General features: G+C 34.4%; 1 protein-coding gene across 1 annotated transcript; it reads left to right on the top strand.

Annotated features, from left to right (window-relative positions):
* The first annotated feature begins 3,848 nt into the window (after positions 1-3,848).
* Positions 3,849-14,943, top strand: LOC113058950 (calpain-3-like). Its single transcript, XM_026227197.1, has 16 exons — positions 3,849-4,482; positions 5,770-5,839; positions 6,835-6,953; positions 7,024-7,157; positions 7,670-7,841; positions 8,580-8,651; positions 9,241-9,332; positions 10,088-10,162; positions 10,270-10,406; positions 10,504-10,649; positions 11,659-11,858; positions 13,314-13,356; positions 13,474-13,548; positions 13,685-13,745; positions 13,991-14,055; positions 14,869-14,943. Exons 1-16 carry the CDS (start codon positions 4,294-4,296, stop codon positions 14,941-14,943), a joined length of 1,725 nt encoding a protein of 574 aa, XP_026082982.1. The 5' UTR covers positions 3,849-4,293.
* The last annotated feature ends 1,586 nt before the right edge of the window (positions 14,944-16,529 follow it).

The raw sequence follows: 16,529 nt of genomic DNA on the forward strand, positions 1-16,529 counted from the left end.
TTAAATTAAATTAAATTAAATTAAATTAAATTAAATTAAATTAAATTAAATTAAATTAAATTAAATTAAATTAAATTAAATTAAACGTGTCGATATAAAGAAAAAAAACGCTAAATACTGCTGACAAATGAACAGTCTGTAGTTGTCAAACTACCGTTAATACTGAAAAATTGTGTTTCTTCAAGTCAATATTATAATTAATTGTCTTTTCAAGCAGGCAACAGTGCTAGAGAAACTGAAGCTTCAGATGTGAAAAAAAAGTAAGTATTTTGCAATTATTCTGTTGTAATTTGCACTAGGACTCTTTTTTTTTTTTCTAAAATATAAATAATAATAATAATAATAATTTTTAATTATATATGTTTTTAAATATTAGGTCTTTCCAAAAATATAGTACATATTATCATGAAGCATCAGAAAAACATATTTTCTTGTTTTTGAGATTCTGATATGTTAGATTATCTACGATCTAACATCAAATTAACCTAACATGTTCCTTATTGATTTCAATTTAAGTCTTTTTTATCTTGATGTTTTATGTTTATTCTCAGAACAAAATCACATAAACTGTTTTTGCATGTCCCAAATAAAGTTACATTTTTGGTCAAATTTGTGATATTGTAATATATTTATCCGTATAGGTTTATAAAAATGTACTTCTGTATATCTGTATTTTACTGCATTATTTTTTTGGATTGTTTGTGAGTATATTGGATTTTTCACTTTATTATTAATCTTGGGTTGTATGTGAATTTTTTTTTTAAATGCTTGAGAAATTATTGAACTCTCAAGAGACATCTAGTGGTTACATCTTGAAAATGTATAGTCACCCTGAGGAAGGCCTATTTTTAATATAGCCCTGTCTTAAAATAAAGACTTTTTACTTTGCTTGCTATGTGAGTGTCTGGATGTGTTGTGTGTGTTTGTATTTTGCAACAGGATCCACTTATTATTTTTATCATATAAAATAAGAAGCAATTCATCTAAAGGCTAAGCCCCTAATTTCAATTTTTTATTTTCATTTTTCATTTTTTTGAAGGTCCCAGGCCCTACAATATTTATGGAAAAGACTATGAACTGCATGGGAACTTAATATATTTAATGCTAAATCAGTGTTCAGTGAGTTGTAACTCTAATCTATTAAAGACAAAGTTTGACTTGTCAGACTTCAACATGTATGAGCAAAATGTTGCCCTTTAACTGCATGTATCACTTCAACCGATTCCAGCATTGTGGGATTTGCATTTTACATGCACCACTCACATTTTCTCAATTTATTTCCTTCTACACAGCACCGATGGGATTTTGCATTAAAAGTTACACATCAACAATCACTAAAGGATAAGATTACATTATTAAGACCCTCAAAGTCATTAAGTCTCCCAAGTGTCTTTTGCTGTCTCATTGTTCAATGATCAGAGACAACAGCAGATCTGTGTCAAAGATAAAGCCATACAGCTATAGCCCTAAAAAGAGAAGGTCATCAAATATCTCATTTGATCTCTATTGCATATATCTGTCTATAAGCCTGTTGCATCAATTTGCATATTTAACAAATGACATTGCCTGATCAGCAGGTCTCACTCATCTCACAGAAGTTTTTGCATTCACTGGAATGGTTTATTTGCAAAACAGCAAGCAGTGTGTGTGAGAACATGCTTCTGTTTAGATTTGACGTGATGATATCAGTCCAGGAGACGCTGGAATATTTCCTCAGATTCCTGTTTATCATTCTGCTTTTCTAAACTGTTGCACATCCAAGATGCACACGCACAGCACAATTAAAGCATAGAAAATATGGTAAATAAATATAAACGCATGTATTCCTATAAGACCATTAAATATGTTGTATAGAATTCAACAAAGATAGAAAAGGGGGAAAAAATGGCTACACAACAACAGATGTTAAGGTTATTATTTCAAATCAATTCGTTTGGTAACCTTAGATAACTAATTTGTCAGCTAACCACTGTGTATGTCTGGATTTTACTCGTGCTTTGTTAATATCATTCCAGATGCCATTATCACACTTAATATAATCTTGTCTGATCTCTCAGAAATTAACAATCCCCACCACTGAACAACTAGAATGACGAACGATACATCATATAAGTCTTACAAAACAAAGACAGCTATACATTAATCCATACAATCAAAAAACCTTCATGCACTGAGCAATCGAATTAAATCTGCACTAAACCTGCCTCTGGTGTTTGACTGTGACTCATACTTCTGTATTACAGCTCTTCTCATGTTACTGTTGCCTGAGGGGGAACTGCTTATTCTTCCTCATTGTAAGTTGTTTCTAAGAAAAATATCTAGAAACATGGATAAAGGTAGGCCTAAATGTTACCTGACGACAACATATTTTCTTTTTTAATTAAACTACTTTGTTTTTGATACTTATTGCATCAAAAATTTAATCTGAATTCATCTGACAAATAAAAAAAAGCTGTAACTTCACACTTGCTTTGCCAAAAAAGAAGATAAATTTACATTTTTGACATCAGGAATAACTTGAATGGTGAATGATTTTGTGCATTCAAATAAAGACACTGACAGACTGAGAAGAATAAGAGTCGTGAGCTTTGTGGGATTGATCCTTCAGCTCTATTCTCTGGTCTACTGGCAGATCTAGTTATTTGCATCAGTCACAGCTCTGACCTTTTGAATATCAGTCAGCTTTCATGCAGAGCAGTGTGTGTTTGCTGAAGGATGGGCTGTATGTGGGGTCAAAGTCACTTTTTGCCACACCTGCATTAATGTTAGCTGAAATTCAGAACTTAGAACATTCTCAGAACTTCGACTAACATTCTGCCAAGGTTCCTTAAACTAATTGGACTAAACAAACATTCTTCTAGTAACATTAACAGAATGTTCCTTCAAAGATATCCGGTCTTTAACCTGTCTTTTTGAGCGTTTACTTTGTGACAAAAAAAAAAAAAAAAAAAAAAAAAAAAAAGATAAATAGAAAAACATGTACTTTCCAGCTAATAGCTGCCGGCTATAGTCAGCTGCAGGCATCTGATTACAAATTCCTCTTTCAAAAGAGACCAAATCCATGCATATACTCCAAATGGTTCAAAAACAGTATGCAGTTTAGTATGACTTTTCTCGGCATTTAGTCAAATTTTACAAAACAGCACAAAAACATTATATACATAAAAAGTCATTCTGTTTTTAGATGCACATTTGTCTGATGTTTATTAATTTTAGAACGTTCAGAGAACATTCAAATGTAACATTCCCATGATTGCAAAAAATAAAAATAAAAATGGAATGTTCCCTACAGTTTGTGCGAACGTTCATATAACTAATATAAATATTTTTAAACTAAAAAAAAAACGTTTTATTAACTTAAAGGGAACATTAGCAGAACGTTCTCTGTTTGGCATCTTCCGCATCTCTTAGATCTAGAAGTGCTTTTGTTCTTCAGTCTGTATTGTTTGCTTTTGTTTTAAAACGTCGACTAAAGGTCCTTTTTGCGAAATGAATATAGTAGGCTACATGTTCCACTGTGGTAAAAATGGTCGTTTATCATAAGAGATGTTTTATTTTTGACGATGTGCGCGTTTATATGGTTCAGACCGGAATATATTTGTTTAGACATGCGCACACTGCTCAAAAAGTGAAAGTGAAAATTGAAAGTTACATATAGATAATATCGAACCCGTTTGCACATAAAAACACTCTCCTATACATTTTCTTTGTTAGTTTTTTTTAACAGCAGAATTAAATTTAATATAATCCGCTGTGCCGCTCATATTTACCATGCAAAAAAAAAAAAAAAAAAAAAAGAAATAATAAGAATAATAACGTCATTACGTTATTTCCGCGTCATTGACATGACATGCACACTCCTTTCAGTTTCATAATTGAGTGTTTACATTAACCTTCAATCATATCGGAAGAGGAATAAACCACCCTCTTCAATCCGATCGAAATTTAATTCGAATCGAGCTCAGTCGGATTGATGAAGGTGTTTATATGAACGTTTTTGAATCCGATTGAGCGTCAATCCGATTACAAACGGGTTATTTGTGTGCATGTAAACGGAGGCAGTGTTTGTGAGCGCGCAGGTGAGGGAGGGAGGAGCTGGTTGAAGGTACTTTGAGGAAGACCTGTTTACTTTACGCCCACTCTAGCACACACCGAATTTAGTTGACATTTTTGACATCTGGGATCACTTGGATGGTGTGTTTGTGCATTCAGAAACACTCATTCTTTAACACATAGACAGATTCAGACGGATAAAAGTCGAGCCCCGAGGCTGAGTTTTTGACGCACACCAGTATGTCCGAAACGAGGAAACAATCGCGCAAAGACTCGTCCGACTCGAACCCGGTGAAGAGTGTGGGCAGCCCGACGCCCCTGTGGTCTCCCACCTCCGGGCTTCCTCTGCAGAACGGGCTCTACACCGACGCGAGGTTCCCGGTGCAGAACATGCCCATTCAGACCGACTTGGTATGGAAACGACCAAAGGTAAGCCAAAGAGACAACACACATCTCCAGAGAGCCTTGTGATTATATACAATCTACAAACATCATACTGGTGTGTGTTAAAAAAAAAGAGCATCATGAACTTGTCTTTGTTGCCAGCTGTGGCCAGTATTATAATATCTACTGTATTTGCATACAGTGCTTTGTGTTATAAACAAACTGGGGAGTTACTTATCTGATGGATTAGTAATCAGGTTCCAAAAATTAAGAACTTGTCATTAGATTATTTTGCATACTCCTAATCAGACTACAGTTACTTTTTTTAGTGATTATTACATATTCACACAATCATTAGTTTCAGTATACTCACAAACCCCTGCAGTTCCTTCACGAACACCAAATAACAATGAATAGAATGTATATTTCTTTCTCTTTGTGTTCATTTATCAATATCGTACAAGATTATCATATTTAAATCAATGTGATATATAAGTTATGTCGAAAGTAATCAAGAATGAGTCTGATTGTTATACCTGAAATGTGAAATGCTTCTGTAACTAACTACAATATTTCGAATTTAATTTGGAATCAGTAACAGACTAAAAATTTTTAGTGATCTACCCAGCACTGATTTTAAACTTATGCACTAAGAAATCCAAAATAATATTAAAATAATAACTGAAGTCATAGTTAAACTGTTAAATAGTGTCATTTATTTTAACAACTGATATATTCAATAGTCCTAATATATATATATATATATATATATATATATATATATATATATATATATATATATATATATATATATATATATTTAAAATGAAACAATTTATGGAACAATTAATTTTTTTTTTTTTTTTCACTGTCATATTTGAGACTTGACTTATATACAGTAGTGAGAAAACATCTGAATTTAATTCAGAGACCTAAACCGAGCTAAATATGCAATTTGGTGCAGATGCTGATTTATGTGGTCAAAAAATAAGAAAATATAATGATAGCTTAAAATAAAGACCGGTCTAATGCAACTGTGACTTAAGTGTCCAAATACTTTATAATGCAATATTCACTATAGCATTTGTTTAGTTGAGTTTTTTTTTTATTGTTGTAAGATTTATATAGGATTCAGTCATTTAGCAGACACTTTACAATCACTCGCCCTGGAGCTACGTTTCTGGTAGCATGGGTTTGAAATATTTAAACTCTTTACACTAGTGCATATACACTACAGTGGTTTAGAATAATTCAGTTCTTTCATATTTTTGAAAGAAGTCTCTTATGCTCTAATGCTAAAATTACCTTTTGGTTTTTGCCACTCTTTTCCAGGAGATCTGTCCGTTTCCTCAGTTTATTGCGGATGGAGCCACACGTATGGACATCTGCCAGGGAGAACTGAGTGAGAATTTAACGTTGAACCATTTACACAATAAGAATTCACGCTGAGAATAATACAGGTGCTGCAGGTTTTCGCAGGTTCTCATATAACACTGTTTGTGCTTCATAAAGTGCGTAACAGGTCTTTTCTGAGGATCACACAAAGCTAAATGCAAATAAAACAGTGCAACACTTCCCGTATATCTCTTATTTTTAAGGTCAAAGGTCATGCAACTTATCAAACTATAGTATTTTGGTGCAAATTAATCTGTCACTCAGATTAGCTCATCAGATTAGACAAATGCAGTAAAAAGTTTGGGTATTATTGCAATTTAAAATGATTTTTTTTTTCTATGTGAAAATCTTGTAAAATGTAATTTATCGCAGTGATGCGCAGTTGTATTTTCAGCATCATTCCTCCAGTCTTCAGTGTCACACGATCTTCAGAAATCATTCTTATATGCTGACTTCCTTTGCAAAAGACTTTTCTGAATATTATCAATGTTGAACACAGTTGTGGTGGCTAATATTTTTGTGTGAACCGTGATACGACACAATTCAAGAGTTTGGGGTAAGATTTAAAAAGACAGAAAGAAAGAAGTACATTTATTCAGCAGGGGTGCATTAAATTAACCAAAAGTGACAGTAAAAAAAATAAAAACACATAAAAATAGAAACTGATCATATTTCACAATATTACTGGTTTTACTGGTTTTTATATTTTTGTACTGCCTTGGTGAGCAGAAGAGACTTTAATGTACAAAAACTTTAAAAAAATAAAATTATTCCAAACTTTTGATTTACATTTTTTATGAATAGATTTAATTTCATTTCATTTTCATGAATATTTTTGTTTACTTTTGTTTTGTGTTGGGTCTCCATTTAATATGAAATGCTGAAAGAATACACGTATTTCTCCACATAACATTAGGATCATCTCTTATAACCATTAGACCGAATTAGACCCAAAACATGTTTTAACGGGTGTCTCTCTCTCGCTCTCTCTCTCTCTCTCAGGTGACTGCTGGTTCTTGTCTGCGGTGGCGTCTCTCTCTCTCAACCCTTCTCTTCTGAATCATGTGGTTCCCTCAGGCCAGGGTTTTCAGCAGGGCTACAACGGCTGCTTCAATTTCCGGGTTAGTACCGTGTGTTACCGTACAGACTGAAGCGGTCGTGATGGTTTTAATGGTGTCTCTCCGCCTGTAGTTTTGGCAGTATGGTGAGTGGATTGAGGTGCGAGTCGATGACCGCTTGCCGACGCGTAACGGTCAGCTGATCTATCTGCGCTCCTCAAACAAAGATGAATTCTGGAGCGCTCTACTGGAGAAAGCATATGCCAAGTAAGTGGAATATTTGAATGCTTAAAAATACCTCAGTATTATTACATTAGATTCATTTGAAAGGAATAGTTTACCCAAAAATGAAAATTCACTGAAAATGTATACCATTCCAACTTTAGGATGAGTTTGTTTCTTCATCAGATTTGGAGAAATGTAGCATTGCATCAGTGTCTAATCAATGGATGCTCTACAGTGAATGGGTGCCGTCAGAATGAGAGTCCAAACAGCTGATAAAAACAACACAATAATCCACATGAATCCAGTCCATCAGCTAATGTTTTGAGAACTGGATTCAAGTGGATTACTTGTGATGTTTTTATCAGATGTTTGTACTCTCATTCTGACGGCACCCATTCACTGTAGAGCATCCATTGATGAGACACTGATGCAATGCTACATTTCTCCAAATCTCAAAACTCATTACATCTTGGATGACCTGAGGGTCTGCATGCACATCAAGTGCTTTAGCTTATTTTCGGTTGTTCAGATTGTCTTTTCCATCTCTTTCTCAGGCTGAAGGGTGGTTATAACGCTCTGAACATGGGTTTCCCTCATGAGGCCATGGCAGACATGACAGGTGGGGTAACAGAGGAGTTCATGGTGCCGCCTGACCACCGAAAACTGGGCTCTTTCCTGCGCCCGCTGCTGGAGAAGGGAGCTCTGATCAACTGTGCTAACTCGAGGGTACACTCTCTATACATGGCTTATTTAAAGGGATAGCTTACCCAAAACTCACAATTCTCTCATCATTTATTCACCCTCCTGTCATTCCAAATGTGTATGATGACTTCCGTGGAACACAAATGCAGATGTTTAGTAGAATGTTCATGCTGCTCTTCAGAAATCATTCTAATATGATGATTTGCTGCTCAAGAAACACTTCTGATTATTATCAATGCATTTTTTGTGGAAACTGTGATATCTAGTTTTTTAAGGATTCTTTGATGAATAGAAAGTTCAAAAGAACAGCATTTATTTGAAACTTTTTGAAACTTTTGTAACATGACAAGTTTCTTAACTGTCACTTTTGATACATTTAATGCACCCTTGCTGGATAAAAGTATTAATTTCTTTAAAAAAAAATAAATAAATAAAACTGACCCCAAACATTTAAAAATAGTGCACAAAAATACGAGTGAACAATAAAAGATTTCAGTTACAGGTTAATTAAGTTAAACTTGCAAGTTCGAATCTGCAACCTTTTATTCAGCAGCCCAGATCTTGAACCACCAGAATATGACGTTCCACAATGTTCTAAATCATTAGATGTGACGGTTTGCATGTGTACGTGTGTTCTTCCCTCTTTGTTTGTGTTCTTCTCGGTAAGAGGATCTTTCTTGAGTTCCAGGAAAGCGTGATTTTTTTTTTGACAGATGTTGTTTTGTGAAGGTAATCTGTCTCGTCTCTTTTGTCTTCCTGCAGGGTTCCGTTGAGAAGAGCAATGAGTTTGGGATTTTGTTCAGACATGCCTATTCTGTGACAGGTTTGGAGACGGTGAGGGGGAAATGTTACCTTGGGTGTTTCTCTCTCTCTCTCTCTCTCTCTCTCTGTCTCTCTCATAGTCTGTCTGTCAAACCAGCTCTTGATTTATGTTTCATGAGTGTCTTTAACACTCAGGGTTCCACCAGAGGGCGCCATCAACTGAAATAAAATCAGAATGGCACACTGCTAGTATTTTTGAGAGAAAGCTGTATGTATGCATGAACATTGAATACACACTTAAAGATAAAGACCATTCCCGCCCATGTTCTCTGTTTCGTGACATAGATTTGAGAGAACCAGGATAGACACACATGTAGAAGTTGCTTGAATTTAGCATGCAACAAAGTGACTTAGTTAGAAAACTATTGGATTTGGTTTCACATACTTTTTACAAGGAAAAATTTAATCAGAAATGTTTCAATATTACAAAATTTGTCAGGCTTTTAAGGTAGGTTTATGTATGATATAGACAATATTTAGCCGTATGTAGTATAGATAATGACATGTTTTTGAGGTCACGAGGTCAGACCAGACTTCAGACAGCTGGAAGAGAAACACAAGCAGGTCCTGTAGACATCAGTTTGCTTTGTGTGTGTTTCAGATCAAGACTAAGGTCGGTTCAGTTGAGCTGGTGCGGATCAGGAACCCGTGGGGCAAAGCTGAGTGGGAGGGGCCTTGGAGTGACAAAAAAGGGTATGAAACGCTTACAAGAATACAGTAAAAGAGTAATTTAATAATCAGTAAATGGTAAATGGTTTCTATTGTAATAAATAATCAAATGAAATTTGTTTCTGTGATGTGCAGCTGTATTTTCAGCATCATTGCATGATCTTCAGAAATCAGTCTAATATTCTGATTTGATGCTCAAGAAACATTTCTGATTATTATCAGTGTTGGAAACCATTGTGCTGCCAAATATTTTTTGTGGGGACCATAATACATTTAATTTTTCAGGATTCTTTTATGAATATAAAGTTTATGCATTTAGCAGACGCTTTTATCCAAAGCGACTTACAGTGCATTCAGACTATCAATTTTTACATATCTTGTGTTCCCGTGGAATCAAACCCCCAACCTTGTGCTTCATAACGCAGTGCACTAATTGAGCTACAGGAACACACACACACACACACACACACACACACACACACACACACACACACACACACACACAGTATTTGTTAACTATCAATTAACAATTCTTAACTATCATTAGAATTGAGTTAAATATAACAACACCTCAATAATTCTTAAATTAAGTAAACAGTGTTTATTATTATTATTATTGTTGATGTTATTATTAAAAGTCTTCTTCTAGGTTTTAGGCTAGTCTGTAGTCATTCTAATTTGCTGCATATTGAAGTCCATTGTATTTCTTTATTTTGACACGAAAACGTTTGTCCAAGTGCGTATCTGAGTGTGTTTATTAGTGTCATGTGTGTGTTTAGAGTCGAGTGGAATATGGTGAGCGCTGAAGAGCAGCGGCGTGTGCAGAGAATCCAGCAAGAAGACGGGGAATTCTGGTGAGTCCGTTTCTCTCTTCGCTGATTGGCTGATTCATGTTCAGGCTCTGCTCTGATTGGTTTAGATGGCTGACACGGCTCCATCACCTTCTCTGTCTTCTCATCAGGATGTCTCTGGCAGATTTCTGCCAGAACTTTGAGACGATGGAGGTTTGTCACCTGAGCCAAGACACGCTGAGTGAGAGCGGAATCATAAAGCCCTGGATATGTACATCGCATCATGGACAATGGCTTCCTCAGCAAGGTACACGAGCATCACTGTTCACACGCACACACACATATTATTCTGCTTCAGGAGAAGAACTAGTCAGGGTGTTGTATTCACATGTTTGTATTCACAGGGCCTCCTCAGTACAGTCTGACCCTGCTGGAAGAGGACGATGACCCCAGTGACCCTGAACTGACCTGCTCGTTTCTGCTGGCGCTCATGCAGAAATGTGCTCGTCAGAGAGGAATGCTGTTCCCCGTCGCGCTGCACATATACAAGGTCTCTTTCACACAAGTGTTTCGAGTGTGTGTTGTCGGACATGAAAGCTGCAGTTTGATTGGTTGCCTTTACACGATTTCCGTGCACAACTTTTTATTAATATTTGAAATTAATTTTGTTTGAATATGTTCAGCTTTCATTTGAATTCTATTAAAAATCATTATGTGTTCTTGTCATTTTTTTCATGAAATTTCAGATTTATTTATTATATTTAATTATTTATTAAATGAAAACAAGAAATTATGCCTCGGCAACTAGCTAAAAAAAAGTAAATTTTTATATTCTATTTTATTTCAGTAAAAAAAAAAAATTAAGTAAAGGAATATTTTACCGTTTTAATTTTAGGTAACTTTGATTACCTTGCTTTGAACGAGGGAACTAGTCATTATTAAATATTATTTATTATATATTGTGCATTTTACTGCTTCAAAAGAACTAGCAACTGTATTATACATGCTATTTATTATATTATTGATAATCTATGTTTTTTCAATATTACATTTTATTTATATTGACGTTTTCTTTTTGTTATTTCATTTTTTGTCAACTATAATATTTACCCTGCTTCAAAGAAATAACTAGTCATAGTATTATATAATATACTCATATTTTTAGATATATAATGTATACATTTTATGTTATTTTATTTCAGTTAACAAAGTAACAATTTTAGTTAAATATAAGTACCCTTTTTGAAGGAAGAGCTAGTATTTTTATTATATATCATTTAATGTTTGTTATTATTTTACTACTATTAAAATAAATAAAAAATCTGTATTATATAATAAACTATATTTTATATGTTTGTACTGCTTACAGAAAGCAATATAATATGTATTATTGCATTAAATTGATTGTACTATATAAAACACATATTATTTATTATTATGTAATGCATATTATAAAAAAAGAAAAGAAAAGCGAATCAAAAGAAAATGGAGAGTTCCTGGTGTTAAGATTGACTGTGTGTCTCTGTCTGGTGTGTGTGTGTGTGTGTGTGTGTGATCAGACCCGATCCGAGCGGGACGCGTCTCAGTTGAGTCTGGTTCTCAGCACCACTAAAGACCTGGGTTATGTCCAGCGGCGAGAGCTGGTGTTTCGCGGTCGCCTGGCGCCCGGTCATTACATCATCATTCCCAGCACTTCAGAGGCCAATCAGGCGGGAGAATTCCTCCTGAGAGTCCTGACTGAGAAAGTGAACAAGAGCGTGTAAGTGATGCTCACCCACATGAATGCAAGATCTGTTTAAAATCTCACTTGACAGCGTTGGGATTCAATATAGAGCAAATCTTGGGTGTTTATTCTGAGAAACAGATTCAGAAACCTTACGCGTAATGTATTTTCTATATTTTGTATTTTTGTATTAGTTCTTTTCTTAAATATTACTATTTATTTTTATTTATTTTCCAACTTAAACCTATTATATTTCAGTTAATCTCCAATGCAGGATTTCTCTCAGTTTTTTTGGTTTAATTGTTATTTTATTTCAGCACATTAATGTTTCACCATACATTCTTTCTTTTTTGTGTCTGTTTTCATTTCCCATAATGAGATTTTGGAGAAATATGTGAGACAAAGTAACAACTTAAATGAAACAAAACTGAGAAAATTCGCTTTACATTCTGGCAAGGTTCTTTCAAAGTTATGAACAATTATTCTTCCACTAACCTTCAGAGATGCAAACTTCTCACCTTTTGGTGAAAATTCACCTTTTTGAGATCAAAAAAGGTCACTTACCAGCTTTGTGTAGATCCGATGACATTTTATTTATTTATTTATTTATTTTTAGGTATTTTTGCAGCTCCTGCTTGAAGTCACCCACTTTCAAACACTCCTGTGTGTTTTTGGTTTTTGCATGCTCTGGTTTCGAATTGTAAAGCCAAAAGTTTGTATTTAAATTTAAATAATGAATCCTACCAGGCTGCTGGTATCTGGGCTTATTTATATATTTTTAAATGACATTTAAAATGAGACATTTAAAAAACCTTGGGAGTGGAAATGGTAACTGAGCTAATGCGTGATCCTCTGCTGCCATCTACTTGATATAATGCTAATTTCATGTCTTTTTAATCTTAAGTCTTTGTTTTCCACCAAGAGACAATTTTTTTCCTTGTCTCTCTTTCTTAAATGAAAGGGAACATTTAAAGTGAATATTGGCAGAGTTAGAGAACAATAATTAAGGATTTAAATTATTATAATTGTTTTATTTATTAAAATTTTTTGCAGGGACAGGTGATATGATCGTCTTTGTCACATTTTTCACCCATGATAAGTTTGCATCCCTGAACCTTAATAGAACATATGTTTAAAGTTAATTGGTGTTTAATAATGCTCTTAAAATGTTATCACAAGAACATTTTGTACATCACTTAAATGTAACTACTTGTTTTGGAATGTTCAGAGAACATTCAAAAGAAACATTCCCATCATTTAAAAAGAAATATATAAAATAGAATGTTTCCCCAACGTTTGCAAACTGTTTAAAAATCATTTTAAAACCTGGTCTGTTTGAATGTTCAGGGCATATTCAGAAATAACATGATGGGAACATTAGCAGAACGTTCTTAGAACATATTTTTGGTAGCTGGGATGAATCAAAATACTTTTTTCCCTTTTCTTAACATGATAAATCACTATATATGTCATATGTTTGTGTGTTTGCAGAGCTGTTGATGCACGAGGAGTAGACTCAAGCTCAGTTGCTCCGGTAATATGGAGAAGTTGATCTAGTTTCACTGCTTAGATCATTTATTATCACTGGGTCCATTTACTGTAATAGTTGTTGTTGAATTGTTTCTGTGTGTGTGTGTGTGTGTGTGTGTAGCCGATGTCTCCACGTCTCGCAGGTCTGCTGTCAGCGAATGAAGCGAAAGATCTCTTTGTGAAACACTGTGTGAAGGTGAACACATTACTCGCGTGCTGTGCTGCCAAATACAGTGCTGTTGAGTTTGTGCATGCATCTTTATATCTAATATGTGGCTCTAATGTCAAATGTGTGTGTGTGCTCATAGTGTCTGTATATGTGTTGTCTATAGGGGCCTTATTGCAGTCCATTGGATCTCTATAACCTGCTGACTGAAGCCATTGCAAAAGGAAGTGAGGACTTGTTTATTCACAATCAGTTTTTCATCTGTTCACTTCTTCTTTCTTTTTTTCTTCTACATTTGCATTTCAATTCAAAATGCGGTTTGCAGGAGAAGTCGTGTTCACTGTGCCGTTATAATGCATTATTTTCATTAGTTCTGCTGCAGAGAAGAAAACCGTACAGGAAGTGATGTGGTAAACAGTGAGGAAGTGAGTTGGATGATATTGTTTCTGTTTCCTGTTTTCTGTCCGGTCAGTCTTTGCAGGTAGCGAGAAGAAGCTGAGTTTGGAGCACTGTAAGAGCTTTGTGGTGCTCATGGATGTATCCTGCATGGCTATAATGCACTTCTGATATCTATGCCCTAACAAACACACTGGGTTAGTGTGCATGGACACAGAATAGAACTAGAATAGAATAGAAAAAGATTGAATTTAATTGAGTAAATCGTTAAGAATCCATGGCTATGCTTTAATAGCATGCTTGCATATTACTCTTAGAGTTTCTCCTGCATGCAACAGGATACTTTGCAGAAAATGCAGATTTTCTGTTTGCATAGATGGCATAATTGTGCAATACAAAACTAGTATGATAAACTCGATCCTGCATCCTGAATCTTCTAACATTATTATCAATTTTGAATGTTTACATCTCTTTCCTGACAAAAAAAAGTTTAAAAATTCCTTCTTGAGCAGTAAATCATCATATCAGAATGATTTCTGAAGATCATGTGACACTGAAGACTGGAGGAATGATGCTGAAAATACAGCGGAGCATCACAGAAAAAATTACATTTTACTGTATATATCACTAGAAAACAGTTACTTTAAATTGTTATAACATTTCACAATATTACTTGTTTTCCTGTGTTTTTGATCAGAAGAGACTTCTTTCAGAAACATGAAAAAAATGACAAACTTTTGACCAGTAGTGTAACATGCAACACAGTTTGTTTCACATTCTATTTTAAAGTATAGTATGTTGTGCGTAATCCGGTACATATGCTAGTAATTCATAGCGGATGTCTCACTAGCCGCAGGTGGATGTGGGTGTGTGTGGTATTTTATGGCGCATTGCACAACAATGTATCAGATTGGGTGGAGATTGGAATGTCACCTTAACAGCTCCTCCAATCAGAGTAAAGGAATGGGGACAACTCGACTTGACAGAGTTCCAGGCATTGGTGGGAAAAACTCCGGAAGTGGACGGTGAGTATATTTAGCTGTTTGCAGTATTGATATGTAGGGTGTGTTCGATCACAGTGAGGATGAGTCTGCAGAAGGTACAGACCGTGTGATTTCATGTCACATGACTGATTGCATCATATGGTGTGTTCAAGCGATGTCAAAAACATCATTTACAAGCTGAATGCACATGAATACTCTTCTTTAAGCCCAAAGGTTTCCAAGTTGTGTACGTGTCAGTAAATTTGTTGAAAATGAAATTATTACAAATGTATAAAAAAATTCAAATATGTATTTTATATTTGTATTTTTATTGTAATTAATAATATAGTAAATATAAAACTGTATATATATATATATATATATATATATATATATATAATATATATAATATATATATATAATATATATATATGCGTGTACAAATTATGATCATATGTCCAAATGCGATTGAATGTTAAATATATATTTTTTTTTACATTATTATTATTTTCATTAAGTAAATAAAAAAAATGAGTTATTAAAATAATAAAATATAAATATATGATTTAATTATGTTAATATATTTAAGTGATTTATTTGTGTTTTCATTTATTATTGTTTATAGTAATATAATTAAATTATATTTATATGTACTGCATATATAAAATTATATAAATGTGTGTTATAATGATTTGATTTACAGTGCCTTCATAAAACGACATAACTAAAAAGCTAAAACATGCCTTCTTGTCAATTTGTAGAAGTAGAGTTAAAAAGTCTTGTGTAATTATTGCTTTCAGTTTAAAGCATGTATTAATATTCATGACTACTTCTTGGATCAAATTAAGACTTGATTCTATGATTATTCACCCATCTGTCTGTGTCTTATAGGGTATTTTTATGACATTTGACAAAAAACAAGAACCAGGCTCTAGATTATCAAGAACTCCCAGCAGCTCTGACAGGCAGCAGGTGAAAACTTGACACACACTTCCTCACACACACACACACACACACACACACACACACACACACACACACAAGTATGCAAGTATGAGCATGAACACACACCCTGAACACGCAATGCATTCACTGACACAACACTTATTGAGAATGTACTCTTTCTCTCTCTCTCACACACACACACACACACACCCATCCATCAGGAGAGAAAGCTGTTCAGTCATTACTCTGAATGTTGACGATCGGTTGATCTGAGCTCGTGTGCTCTGGTCTAGGCATTCAGGTGGATGAATTCATACTGCAGCTGATAAGCCTGCGTTACAGCGAGCCAGATATGACTGTCAGCTTCCCAGGATTCCTCTTCCTGCTCATGAAACTGGACCACATGATGCGTAAGAGAGCACACAAATCAAAGTCAAATTAACCCGTTACTGCAAAGCAGCACAAATGTATTTATTTAGCGCAAAGCTTTTATCCAAAGCGACTTACAAAATGAGGACGATGGAAACAATCACAATCACAAAGAACAATGAAAAGCAATACTGTAACAAGTCTTGGTACACATAGTAAGGGTTTTTAAATATGATTAATAAATAAAAGATTAGAATAGGAAAGAATGAAGCAAGCTAGTGTTAGAGGTCTCTATTTGCTTTTGTAATTGTATTAGAA

Source organism: Carassius auratus, chromosome 40, assembly GCF_003368295.1.
Source record: "Carassius auratus strain Wakin chromosome 40, ASM336829v1, whole genome shotgun sequence".
Classification (NCBI taxonomy): Eukaryota; Metazoa; Chordata; class Actinopteri; order Cypriniformes; family Cyprinidae; genus Carassius; species Carassius auratus.